Raw genomic sequence first — 12,610 nt, forward strand, 5'->3', positions numbered from 1 at the left:
GTTAACGCGATAATTTTGACAGCCTTAATAATTAACTATATATAAACTATAATTAAGTATATATAAACTATAATTAAGTATATATAAACTATAATTAAAAATCCCAAACTATTCTAACGTTGTTTTCCCGCCGTGAACGTCAAGCTGTTGGCGCCCTCTAGTGGCCTCGGAAGAAGCTCCTCCTCCTCTAAATGGATAAAACATTCTGGGTTAAAAACACATCTATTTAACCCATTGTGGGCGGGAAACCCCCCAGAGTGGGGGTTAGCCGCCAAGAAGGCTGTTTCAACCAATCAGATTGCTTCCTCGAAGCGGCCTGTTGTAAAATAACTTCATGAATCAATAGATAGACGTACTGTTGTCCACGAGATGATCTTCAGCTTCCTGTTTAACAGAAACACTGCTGTCTGGACCAATCAGCTTCACCGGGGCTGCGCCTGGACCAATCAGCTTTACCGGGGCTGCGCCTGGACGAATCAGCTTCACCGGGGCTGCGTCTGGACCAATCATCTGCACCGGGTCTGCGTCTGGACCAATCAGCTTCACCGGGTCTGCGTCTGGACCAATCAGCTTCACCTTCACCGGGTCTGCGTCTGGACCAATCAGCTTCATCGGGTCTGGACCAATCATCTTCACTGGTTCACTGGACCCTGTTAATAAGATAGATAGATAGATAGATAGATAGATAGATAGATAGATAGATAGATAGATAGATAGATAGATAGATAGATAGATAGATAGATAGATAGATAGATAGTTTATTTGTCTCGGTCATGGTTTATCCAACATTATTACATACAATCGACCGAAAGGGGAAGGGCTGAAGCCGAAGCTTATTATGCCCACGTTTTTGAGATTTCAGTCTCATAGAAGGAAACAAAGACTGAATAAAGAAATCAGATTTCAACATTGCTGCATTTCTAATAAAAAAATCATGTGGAAAGAAACTTTTTTTTGATCAATTGACAGAAAAAGCACTACTTCTACCACTTATGATAGTGATAATAATAATTGTAACAATGATGATGATGTTACTAATAATAATAAATATTCATTCACTTATTTTCTTTTATAAATATACATGCATGCATGCATGCATGCATGCATACATACATACATACATACATACATACATACATACATACATACATACATACATACATACATACATACATACATACATACATACATACATACATACATACATACATACATACATACATACATACATACATATGCCCATAATAACACACATGTACATATGTTCATACATACATATGTGTTTACATGTATATGAAGTGGTTGCCTCATATACATGAATACTGTTGATTTTGAGATGTGTATATCCTCATACATAACAATGAATACATAATAAAAATGTTTAATTTTTAAATAATGAAAAGACAACAACCTTAAGGAGGGGCCGTGGGGCTGTGTCCGAGCACTAAAAATAGCTTGTGGTTGGTTTTCACAACCAAGTGTCACTGTTGCGCAGCCTAACACTTTTTGTTTCATAAAAATCCACCGTAGACATGTTATGAGCTACTTTCTGTCAAGACATTCTGTGTTTTCTAAGTGTTGGAGTTTGGAAGCGCTCGTCGAAGTCACTGAACGGCCCTGCGTACCACCTGTTTCTAATGTTCACATAATGCAGGAGGCAGCAGCAGCACGACCCGTTAATATAAACGAGTGCTTCCAAACTTCCACACCAAAATATATCACAGCACGACATTTCTTGACAGAAAGTATCTCATAACAACAACATGTCTACGGTGGATTTTTATGAAACAGTTTAACGTTTCATAAAGAGTTTTCAAAGAGTTTAACGTTGTTTAATACAAGCAGATCGCAACGCAAATTGGATGAGTGGGGAGTCAATGGAGGGTATTGGTGGTGAATGGGGAGTCAATGGAGGGTATTGGTGATGAATGGGGAGTCAATGGAGGGTATTGGTGGTGAATGGGGAGTCAATGGAGGGTATTGGTGGTGAATGGGGAGTCAATGGAGGGTATTGGTGGTGAATGGGGAGTCAATGGAGGGTATTGGTGGATGAATGGGGAGACAAAGGAGGGTATTGGTGATGAATGGGGAGTCAATGGAGGGTATTGGTGATGAATGGGGAGTCAATGGAGGGTATTGGTGGATGAATGGGGAGTCAATGGAGGGTATTGGTGGTGAATGGGGAGTCAATGGAGGGTATTGGTGATGAATGGGGAGTCAATGGAGGGTATTGGTGATGAATGGGGAGTCAATGGAGGGTATTGGTGGATGAATGGGGAGTCAATGGAGGGTATTGGTGGTGAATGGGGAGTCAATGGAGGGTATTGGTGGTGAATGGGGAGTCAATGGAGGGTATTGGTGGTGAATGGGGAGTCAATGGAGGGTATTGGTGGATGAATGGGGAGTCAATGGAGGGTATTGGTGATGAATGGGGAGTCAATGGAGGGTATTGGTGATGAATGGGGAGTCAATGGAGGGTATTGGTGGATGAATGGGGAGTCAATGGAGGGTATTGGTGGTGAATGGGGAGTCAATGGAGGGTATTGGTGGTGAATGGGGAGTCAATGGAGGGTATTGGTGGTGAATGGGGAGTCAATGGAGGGTATTGGTGGTGAATGGGGAGTCAATGGAGGGTATTGGTGGTGAATGGGGAGTCAATGGAGGGTATTGGTGGATGAATGGGGAGTCAATGGAGGGTATTGGTGATGAATGGGGAGTCAATGGAGGGTATTGGTGGTGAATGGGGAGTCAATGGAGGGTATTGGTGGATGAATGGGGAGTCAATGGAGGGTATTGGTGGATGAATGGGGAGTCAATGGAGGGTATTGGTGGTGAATGGGGAGTCAATGGAGGGTATTGGTGGTGAATGGGGAGTCAATGGAGGGTATTGGTGATGAATGGGGAGTCAATGGAGGGTATTGGTGGTGAATGGGGAGTCAATGGAGGGTATTGGTGGATGAATGGGGAGTCAATGGAGGGTATTGGTGGTGAATGGGGAGTCAATGGAGGGTATTGGTGGTGAATGGGGAGTCAATGGAGGGTATTGGTGGTGAATGGGGAGTCAATGGAGGGTATTGGTGGATGAATGGGGAGTCAATGGAGGGTATTGGTGGATGAATGGGGAGTCAATGGAGGGTATTGGTGGTGAATGGGGAGTCAATGGAGGGTATTGGTGGTGAATGGGGAGTCAATGGAGGGTATTGGTGGTGAATGGGGAGTCAATGGAGGGTATTGGTGGTGAATGGGGAGTCAATGGAGGGTATTGGTGGTGAATGGGGAGTCAATGGAGGGTATTGGTGGATGAATGGGGATTCAATGGAGGGTATTGGTGGTGAATGGGGAGTCAATGGAGGGTATTGGTGGTGAATGGGGAGTCAATGGAGGGTATTGGTGGATGAATGGGGAGTCAATGGAGGGTATTGGTGATGAATGGGGAGTCAATGGAGGGTATTGGTGGATGAATGGGGAGTCAATGGAGGGTATTGGTGATGAATGGGGAGTCAATGGAGGGTATTGGTGATGAATGGGGAGTCAATGGAGGGTATTGGTGGATGAATGGGGAGTCAATGGAGGGTATTGGTGATGAATGGGGAGTCAATGGAGGGTATTGGTGATGAATGGGGAGTCAATGGAGGGTATTGGTGGATGAATGGGGAGTCAATGGAGGGTATTGGTGGATGAATGGGGAGTCAATGGAGGGTATTGGTGGATGAATGGGGAGTCAATGGAGGGTATTGGTGATGAATGGGGAGTCAATGGAGGGTATTGGTGATGAATGGGGAGTCAATGGAGGGTATTGGTGATGAATGGGGAGTCAATGGAGGGTATTGGTGGTGAATGGGGAGTCAATGGAGGGTATTGGTGATGAATGGGGAGTCAATGGAGGGTATTGGTGGTGAATGGGGAGTCAATGGAGGGTATTGGTGGTGAATGGGGAGTCAATGGAGGGTATTGGTGATGAATGGGGAGTCAATGGAGGGTATTGGTGATGAATGGGGAGTCAATGGAGGGTATTGGTGGTGAATGGGGAGTCAATGGAGGGTATTGGTGGTGAATGGGGAGTCAATGGAGGGTATTGGTGATGAATGGGGAGTCAATGGAGGGTATTGGTGGATGAATGGGGAGTCAATGGAGGGTATTGGTGGTGAATGGGGAGTCAATGGAGGGTATTGGTGATGAATGGGGAGTCAATGGAGGGTATTGGTGGATGAATGGGGAGTCAATGGAGGGTATTGGTGGATGAATGGGGAGTCAATGGAGGGTATTGGTGATGAATGGGGAGTCAATGGAGGGTATTGGTGGTGAATGGGGAGTCAATGGAGGGTATTGGTGGATGAATGGGGAGTCAATGGAGGGTATTGGTGATGAATGGGGAGTCAATGGAGGGTATTGGTGGATGAATGGGGAGTCAATGGAGGGTATTGGTGATGAATGGGGAGTCAATGGAGGGTATTGGTGATGAATGGGGAGTCAATGGAGGGTATTGGTGATGAATGGGGAGTCAATGGAGGGTATTGGTGGTGAATGGGGAGTCAATGGAGGGTATTGGTGATGAATGGGGAGTCAATGGAGGGTATTGGTGGATGAATGGGGAGTCAATGGAGGGTATTGGTGGATGAATGGGGAGTCAATGGAGGGTATTGGTGATGAATGGGGAGTCAATGGAGGGTATTGGTGATGAATGGGGAGTCAATGGAGGGTATTGGTGATGAATGGGGAGTCAATGGAGGGTATTGGTGGATGAATGGGGAGTCAATGGAGGGTATTGGTGGAGAATGGGGAGTCAATGGAGGGTATTGGTGGATGAATGGGGAGTCAATGGAGGGTATTGGTGGATGAATGGGGAGTCAATGGAGGGTATTGGTGATGAATGGGGAGTCAATGGAGGGTATTGGTGGATGAATGGGGAGTCAATGGAGGGTATTGGTGATGAATGGGGAGTCAATGGAGGGTATTGGTGGATGAATGGGGAGTCAATGGAGGGTATTGGTGGATGAATGGGGAGTCAATGGAGGGTATTGGTGATGAATGGGGAGTCAATGGAGGGTATTGGTGGATGAATGGGGAGTCAATGGAGGGTATTGGTGATGAATGGGGAGTCAATGGAGGGTATTGGTGATGAATGGGGAGTCAATGGAGGGTATTGGTGATGAATGGGGAGTCAATGGAGGGTATTGGTGATGAATGGGGAGTCAATGGAGGGTATTGGTGATGAATGGGGAGTCAATGGAGGGTATTGGTGGATGAATGGGGAGTCAATGGAGGGTATTGGTGATGAATGGGGAGTCAATGGAGGGTATTGGTGGATGAATGGGGAGTCAATGGAGGGTATTGGTGATGAATGGGGAGTCAATGGAGGGTATTGGTGGTGAATGGGGAGTCAATGGAGGGTATTGGTGGATGAATGGGGAGTCAATGGAGGGTATTGGTGGTGAATGGGGAGTCAATGGAGGGTATTGGTGGTGAATGGGGAGTCAATGGAGGGTATTGGTGGATGAATGGGGAGTCAATGGAGGGTATTGGTGATGAATGGGGAGACAATGGAGGGTATTGGTGATGAATGGGGAGTCAATGGAGGGTATTGGTGATGAATGGGGAGTCAATGGAGGGTATTGGTGGATGAATGGGGAGTCAATGGAGGGTATTGGTGGTGAATGGGGAGTCAATGGAGGGTATTGGTGGTGAATGGGGAGTCAATGGAGGGTATTGGTGGATGAATGGGGAGTCAATGGAGGGTATTGGTGGATGAATGGGGAGTCAATGGAGGGTATTGGTGGTGAATGGGGAGTCAATGGAGGGTATTGGTGATGAATGGGGAGACAATGGAGGGTATTGGTGATGAATGGGGAGTCAATGGAGGGTATTGGTGATGAATGGGGAGACAAGAGTTTTCAAAGAGTTTAACGTTGTTTAATACAAGCAGATCGCAACGCAAATTGGATGAGTGGGGAGTCAATGGAGGGTATTGGTGATGAATGGGGAGTCAATGGAGGGTATTGGTGGATGAATGGGGAGTCAATGGAGGGTATTGGTGATGAATGGGGAGTCAATGGAGGGTATTGGTGGATGAATGGGGAGTCAATGGAGGGTATTGGTGATGAATGGGGAGTCAATGGAGGGTATTGGTGGATGAATGGGGAGTCAATGGAGGGTATTGGTGATGAATGGGGAGTCAATGGAGGGTATTGGTGGTGAATGGGGAGTCAATGGAGGGTATTGGTGGTGAATGGGGAGTCAATGGAGGGTATTGGTGGATGAATGGGGAGTCAATGGAGGGTATTGGTGGTGAATGGGGAGTCAATGGAGGGTATTGGTGGATGAATGGGGAGTCAATGGAGGGTATTGGTGGATGAATGGGGAGTCAATGGAGGGTATTGGTGGATGAATGGGGAGTCAATGGAGGGTATTGGTGATGAATGGGGAGACAATGGAGGGTATTGGTGGATGAATGGGGAGTCAATGGAGGGTATTGGTGGATGAATGGGGAGTCAATGGAGGGTATTGGTGGATGAATGGGGAGTCAATGGAGGGTATTGGTGGATGAATGGGGAGTCAATGGAGGGTATTGGTGGTGAATGGGGAGTCAATGGAGGGTATTGGTGGATGAATGGGGAGTCAATGGAGGGTATTGGTGGTGAATGGGGAGACAATGGAGGGTATTGGTGGATGAATGGGGAGTCAATGGAGGGTATTGGTGGTGAATGGGGAGACAATGGAGGGTATTGGTGGATGAATGGGGAGTCAATGGAGGGTATTGGTGATGAATGGGGAGACAATGGAGGGTATTGGTGATGAATGGGGAGACAATGGAGGGTATTGGTGGATGAATGGGGAGTCAATGGAGGGTATTGGTGATGAATGGGGAGTCAATGGAGGGTATTGGTGATGAATGGGGAGTCAATGGAGGGTATTGGTGATGAATGGGGAGACAATGGAGGGTATTGGTGATGAATGGGGAGTCAATGGAGGGTATTGGTGATGAATGGGGAGTCAATGGAGGGTATTGGTGGTGAATGGGGAGACAATGGAGGGTATTGGTGATGAATGGGGAGTCAATGGAGGGTATTGGTGGATGAATGGGGAGTCAATGGAGGGTATTGGTGATGAATGGGGAGTCAATGGAGGGTATTGGTGATGAATGGGGAGTCAATGGAGGGTATTGGTGATGAATGGGGAGACAATGGAGGGTATTGGTGGTGAATGGGGAGTCAATGGAGGGTATTGGTGATGAATGGGGAGACAATGGAGGGTATTGGTGATGAATGGGGAGACAATGGAGGGTATTGGTGGATGAATGGGGAGTCAATGGAGGGTATTGGTGATGAATGGGGAGTCAATGGAGGGTATTGGTGATGAATGGGGAGTCAATGGAGGGTATTGGTGGATGAATGGGGAGTCAATGGAGGGTATTGGTGATGAATGGGGAGTCAATGGAGGGTATTGGTGATGAATGGGGAGTCAATGGAGGGTGTTGGTGGATGAATGGGGAGTCAATGGAGGGTATTGGTGATGAATGGGGAGTCAATGGAGGGTATTGGTGGATGAATGGGGAGTCAATGGAGGGTATTGGTGATGAATGGGGAGTCAATGGAGGGTATTGGTGATGAATGGGGAGTCAATGGAGGGTATTGGTGGATGAATGGGGAGTCAATGGAGGGTATTGGTGGATGAATGGGGAGTCAATGGAGGGTATTGGTGGATGAATGGGGAGTCAATGGAGGGTATTGGTGATGAATGGGGAGTCAATGGAGGGTATTGGTGATGAATGGGGAGTCAATGGAGGGTATTGGTGATGAATGGGGAGTCAATGGAGGGTATTGGTGGTGAATGGGGAGTCAATGGAGGGTATTGGTGATGAATGGGGAGTCAATGGAGGGTATTGGTGGTGAATGGGGAGTCAATGGAGGGTATTGGTGGTGAATGGGGAGTCAATGGAGGGTATTGGTGATGAATGGGGAGTCAATGGAGGGTATTGGTGATGAATGGGGAGTCAATGGAGGGTATTGGTGGTGAATGGGGAGTCAATGGAGGGTATTGGTGGTGAATGGGGAGTCAATGGAGGGTATTGGTGATGAATGGGGAGTCAATGGAGGGTATTGGTGGATGAATGGGGAGTCAATGGAGGGTATTGGTGGTGAATGGGGAGTCAATGGAGGGTATTGGTGATGAATGGGGAGTCAATGGAGGGTATTGGTGATGAATGGGGAGTCAATGGAGGGTATTGGTGGATGAATGGGGAGTCAATGGAGGGTATTGGTGATGAATGGGGAGTCAATGGAGGGTATTGGTGGATGAATGGGGAGTCAATGGAGGGTATTGGTGATGAATGGGGAGTCAATGGAGGGTATTGGTGGATGAATGGGGAGTCAATGGAGGGTATTGGTGATGAATGGGGAGTCAATGGAGGGTATTGGTGATGAATGGGGAGTCAATGGAGGGTATTGGTGGATGAATGGGGAGTCAATGGAGGGTATTGGTGGATGAATGGGGAGTCAATGGAGGGTATTGGTGATGAATGGGGAGTCAATGGAGGGTATTGGTGGATGAATGGGGAGTCAATGGAGGGTATTGGTGATGAATGGGGAGTCAATGGAGGGTATTGGTGATGAATGGGGAGTCAATGGAGGGTATTGGTGATGAATGGGGAGTCAATGGAGGGTATTGGTGGTGAATGGGGAGTCAATGGAGGGTATTGGTGATGAATGGGGAGTCAATGGAGGGTATTGGTGGATGAATGGGGAGTCAATGGAGGGTATTGGTGGATGAATGGGGAGTCAATGGAGGGTATTGGTGATGAATGGGGAGTCAATGGAGGGTATTGGTGATGAATGGGGAGTCAATGGAGGGTATTGGTGATGAATGGGGAGTCAATGGAGGGTATTGGTGGATGAATGGGGAGTCAATGGAGGGTATTGGTGGATGAATGGGGAGTCAATGGAGGGTATTGGTGGTGAATGGGGAGTCAATGGAGGGTATTGGTGGATGAATGGGGAGTCAATGGAGGGTATTGGTGGATGAATGGGGAGTCAATGGAGGGTATTGGTGATGAATGGGGAGTCAATGGAGGGTATTGGTGGATGAATGGGGAGTCAATGGAGGGTATTGGTGATGAATGGGGAGTCAATGGAGGGTATTGGTGGATGAATGGGGAGTCAATGGAGGGTATTGGTGGATGAATGGGGAGTCAATGGAGGGTATTGGTGATGAATGGGGAGTCAATGGAGGGTATTGGTGGATGAATGGGGAGTCAATGGAGGGTATTGGTGATGAATGGGGAGTCAATGGAGGGTATTGGTGATGAATGGGGAGTCAATGGAGGGTATTGGTGATGAATGGGGAGTCAATGGAGGGTATTGGTGATGAATGGGGAGTCAATGGAGGGTATTGGTGATGAATGGGGAGTCAATGGAGGGTATTGGTGGATGAATGGGGAGTCAATGGAGGGTATTGGTGATGAATGGGGAGTCAATGGAGGGTATTGGTGGATGAATGGGGAGTCAATGGAGGGTATTGGTGATGAATGGGGAGTCAATGGAGGGTATTGGTGGATGAATGGGGAGTCAATGGAGGGTATTGGTGGTGAATGGGGAGTCAATGGAGGGTATTGGTGGTGAATGGGGAGTCAATGGAGGGTATTGGTGGATGAATGGGGAGTCAATGGAGGGTATTGGTGATGAATGGGGAGACAATGGAGGGTATTGGTGATGAATGGGGAGTCAATGGAGGGTATTGGTGATGAATGGGGAGTCAATGGAGGGTATTGGTGGATGAATGGGGAGTCAATGGAGGGTATTGGTGGTGAATGGGGAGTCAATGGAGGGTATTGGTGGTGAATGGGGAGTCAATGGAGGGTATTGGTGGATGAATGGGGAGTCAATGGAGGGTATTGGTGGATGAATGGGGAGTCAATGGAGGGTATTGGTGGTGAATGGGGAGTCAATGGAGGGTATTGGTGATGAATGGGGAGACAATGGAGGGTATTGGTGATGAATGGGGAGTCAATGGAGGGTATTGGTGATGAATGGGGAGACAAGAGTTTTCAAAGAGTTTAACGTTGTTTAATACAAGCAGATCGCAACGCAAATTGGATGAGTGGGGAGTCAATGGAGGGTATTGGTGATGAATGGGGAGTCAATGGAGGGTATTGGTGGATGAATGGGGAGTCAATGGAGGGTATTGGTGATGAATGGGGAGTCAATGGAGGGTATTGGTGGATGAATGGGGAGTCAATGGAGGGTATTGGTGATGAATGGGGAGACAATGGAGGGTATTGGTGGATGAATGGGGAGTCAATGGAGGGTATTGGTGATGAATGGGGAGTCAATGGAGGGTATTGGTGGATGAATGGGGAGTCAATGGAGGGTATTGGTGATGAATGGGGAGTCAATGGAGGGTATTGGTGGTGAATGGGGAGTCAATGGAGGGTATTGGTGGTGAATGGGGAGTCAATGGAGGGTATTGGTGGATGAATGGGGAGTCAATGGAGGGTATTGGTGGTGAATGGGGAGTCAATGGAGGGTATTGGTGGTGAATGGGGAGTCAATGGAGGGTATTGGTGGATGAATGGGGAGTCAATGGAGGGTATTGGTGGATGAATGGGGAGTCAATGGAGGGTATTGGTGATGAATGGGGAGACAATGGAGGGTATTGGTGGATGAATGGGGAGTCAATGGAGGGTATTGGTGGATGAATGGGGAGTCAATGGAGGGTATTGGTGGATGAATGGGGAGTCAATGGAGGGTATTGGTGGATGAATGGGGAGTCAATGGAGGGTATTGGTGGTGAATGGGGAGTCAATGGAGGGTATTGGTGGATGAATGGGGAGACAATGGAGGGTATTGGTGGATGAATGGGGAGTCAATGGAGGGTATTGGTGGATGAATGGGGAGTCAATGGAGGGTATTGGTGGTGAATGGGGAGTCAATGGAGGGTATTGGTGGTGAATGGGGAGTCAATGGAGGGTATTGGTGGATGAATGGGGAGTCAATGGAGGGTATTGGTGGATGAATGGGGAGTCAATGGAGGGTATTGGTGGATGAATGGGGAGTCAATGGAGGGTATTGGTGATGAATGGGGAGTCAATGGAGGGTATTGGTGGATGAATGGGGAGTCAATGGAGGGTATTGGTGGTGAATGGGGAGTCAATGGAGGGTATTGGTGGTGAATGGGGAGTCAATGGAGGGTATTGGTGGTGAATGGGGAGTCAATGGAGGGTATTGGTGGATGAATGGGGAGTCAATGGAGGGTATTGGTGATGAATGGGGAGTCAATGGAGGGTATTGGTGGATGAATGGGGAGTCAATGGAGGGTATTGCAACTCTAGATGTATAACATTATAACAAATAATCTAGAGTTGCAAATTGCGGCTAGGGCAATGAGTCTTTAGACCATACATGGGCAACTGTCGGCCCGGGGGCCACATGCGGCCCCCACCTTCACTTAATGCGGCCCCTGGGTTAATGTCAGAATACTGATATGTTAACTTTGTATGCAAACTCCCTACAGACCAAGGACATAGCCTATAACTGCAGTGTGTGTGTGTGTGTGTGTGTGTGTGTGTGTTACCTGCAGTGTGTGTGTCCACATTAAAAGCCATGTCCAGCAGCTTTGACTGATGGTCCAGCAGAGTTTCCAGTGTCTCCATCTCTCTCTGGAAGAGGTTGCACATCCACCCGGCGGCCGCACTGAGGCGCTCCAACACAAACACTCTGACCACACTCACACAACAACAAGCCTTGTTGTCACGCTGCTGTTTCTCCAAAACACACAGGATGTCTTCTCCCACCACTGACGTCATGTGTTCATTGATGGCCAGCCGGACAGACTCCATCTGGACCATGTGACCTCCTTTAGGAGACATCTTGACGACCAGCTGTGTTTTAGTCTTAGTTTAGTCTTAGTCTTTTGATTAACACCATTTAAGTCTTAGGCCGATATTTAGTCTTCTGGAATTGTCTAGTCTTAGTCGACAAAATGTTAAAATGTTAGTCTTTTAGTCTTAAGTCTTGGTAGAGCGCCTAAGTCCTGCGATCACTCGCTCATCCCCTGGTTCCAAGGGGAAGATTTTATCTATGGAGAATAACATGGGGGCATCTTAGAATCGTCTCATAGGCTATAAGAATTGTGTAAAAACTAGCCTAAGATCCCCCTATGGGGATTATAATACAAATAAAACAGTTCTTATATGAGGCGATCTAAGATCCCGCTATGGGGATTATAATACAAATAAAACAGTTCTTATATGAGGCGATCTAAGATCCCCCTATGGGGATTATAATACAAATAAAACAGTTCTTATATGAGGTGATCTAAGATCCCCCTATGGGGATTATAATACAAATAAAACAGTTCTTATATGAGGCGATCTAAGATCCCCCTATGGGGATTATAATACAAATAAAACAGTTCTTATATGAGGTGATCTAAGATCCTCCTATGGGGACTATAATGCAAATGAGAAAGTACACAAACCCGTGGACTTAGCGCCCTCTAGCGGTATTGACGTCAGACTTCGGTGCTCTGTGCAATGTTATTTTTTTGCCAGAAAATATTTAGTTTTACACTAAGACTCCTATTTGGTCTGAACTTGCTTAGTCTTAGAGTCTAGTCT

At 47.2% G+C, this 12,610-nt stretch overlaps 1 protein-coding gene across 1 annotated transcript in view; it reads right to left on the minus strand.

The window, feature by feature from the left end:
* LOC306918156 (uncharacterized protein) overlaps positions 1 to 11,860 on the minus strand; it is a gene marked incomplete at both ends in the record, with an annotated part of 28,525 nt that extends 16,665 nt beyond the window's left edge. The window contains 2 exons of the mRNA XM_079531037.1: positions 357 to 650; positions 11,566 to 11,860. Of these exons, the coding sequence (XP_079387163.1) occupies positions 357 to 650; positions 11,566 to 11,860 (589 nt within the window). The remainder of the gene's footprint in view (positions 1 to 356; positions 651 to 11,565) is intronic.
* Between the last annotated feature and the right edge of the window lie 750 nt (positions 11,861 to 12,610).

This window comes from Electrona antarctica (genome assembly GCF_951216825.1).
Source record: "Electrona antarctica genome assembly, contig: scaffold_120, whole genome shotgun sequence".
In the NCBI taxonomy this organism is placed as follows: domain Eukaryota; kingdom Metazoa; phylum Chordata; class Actinopteri; order Myctophiformes; family Myctophidae; genus Electrona; species Electrona antarctica.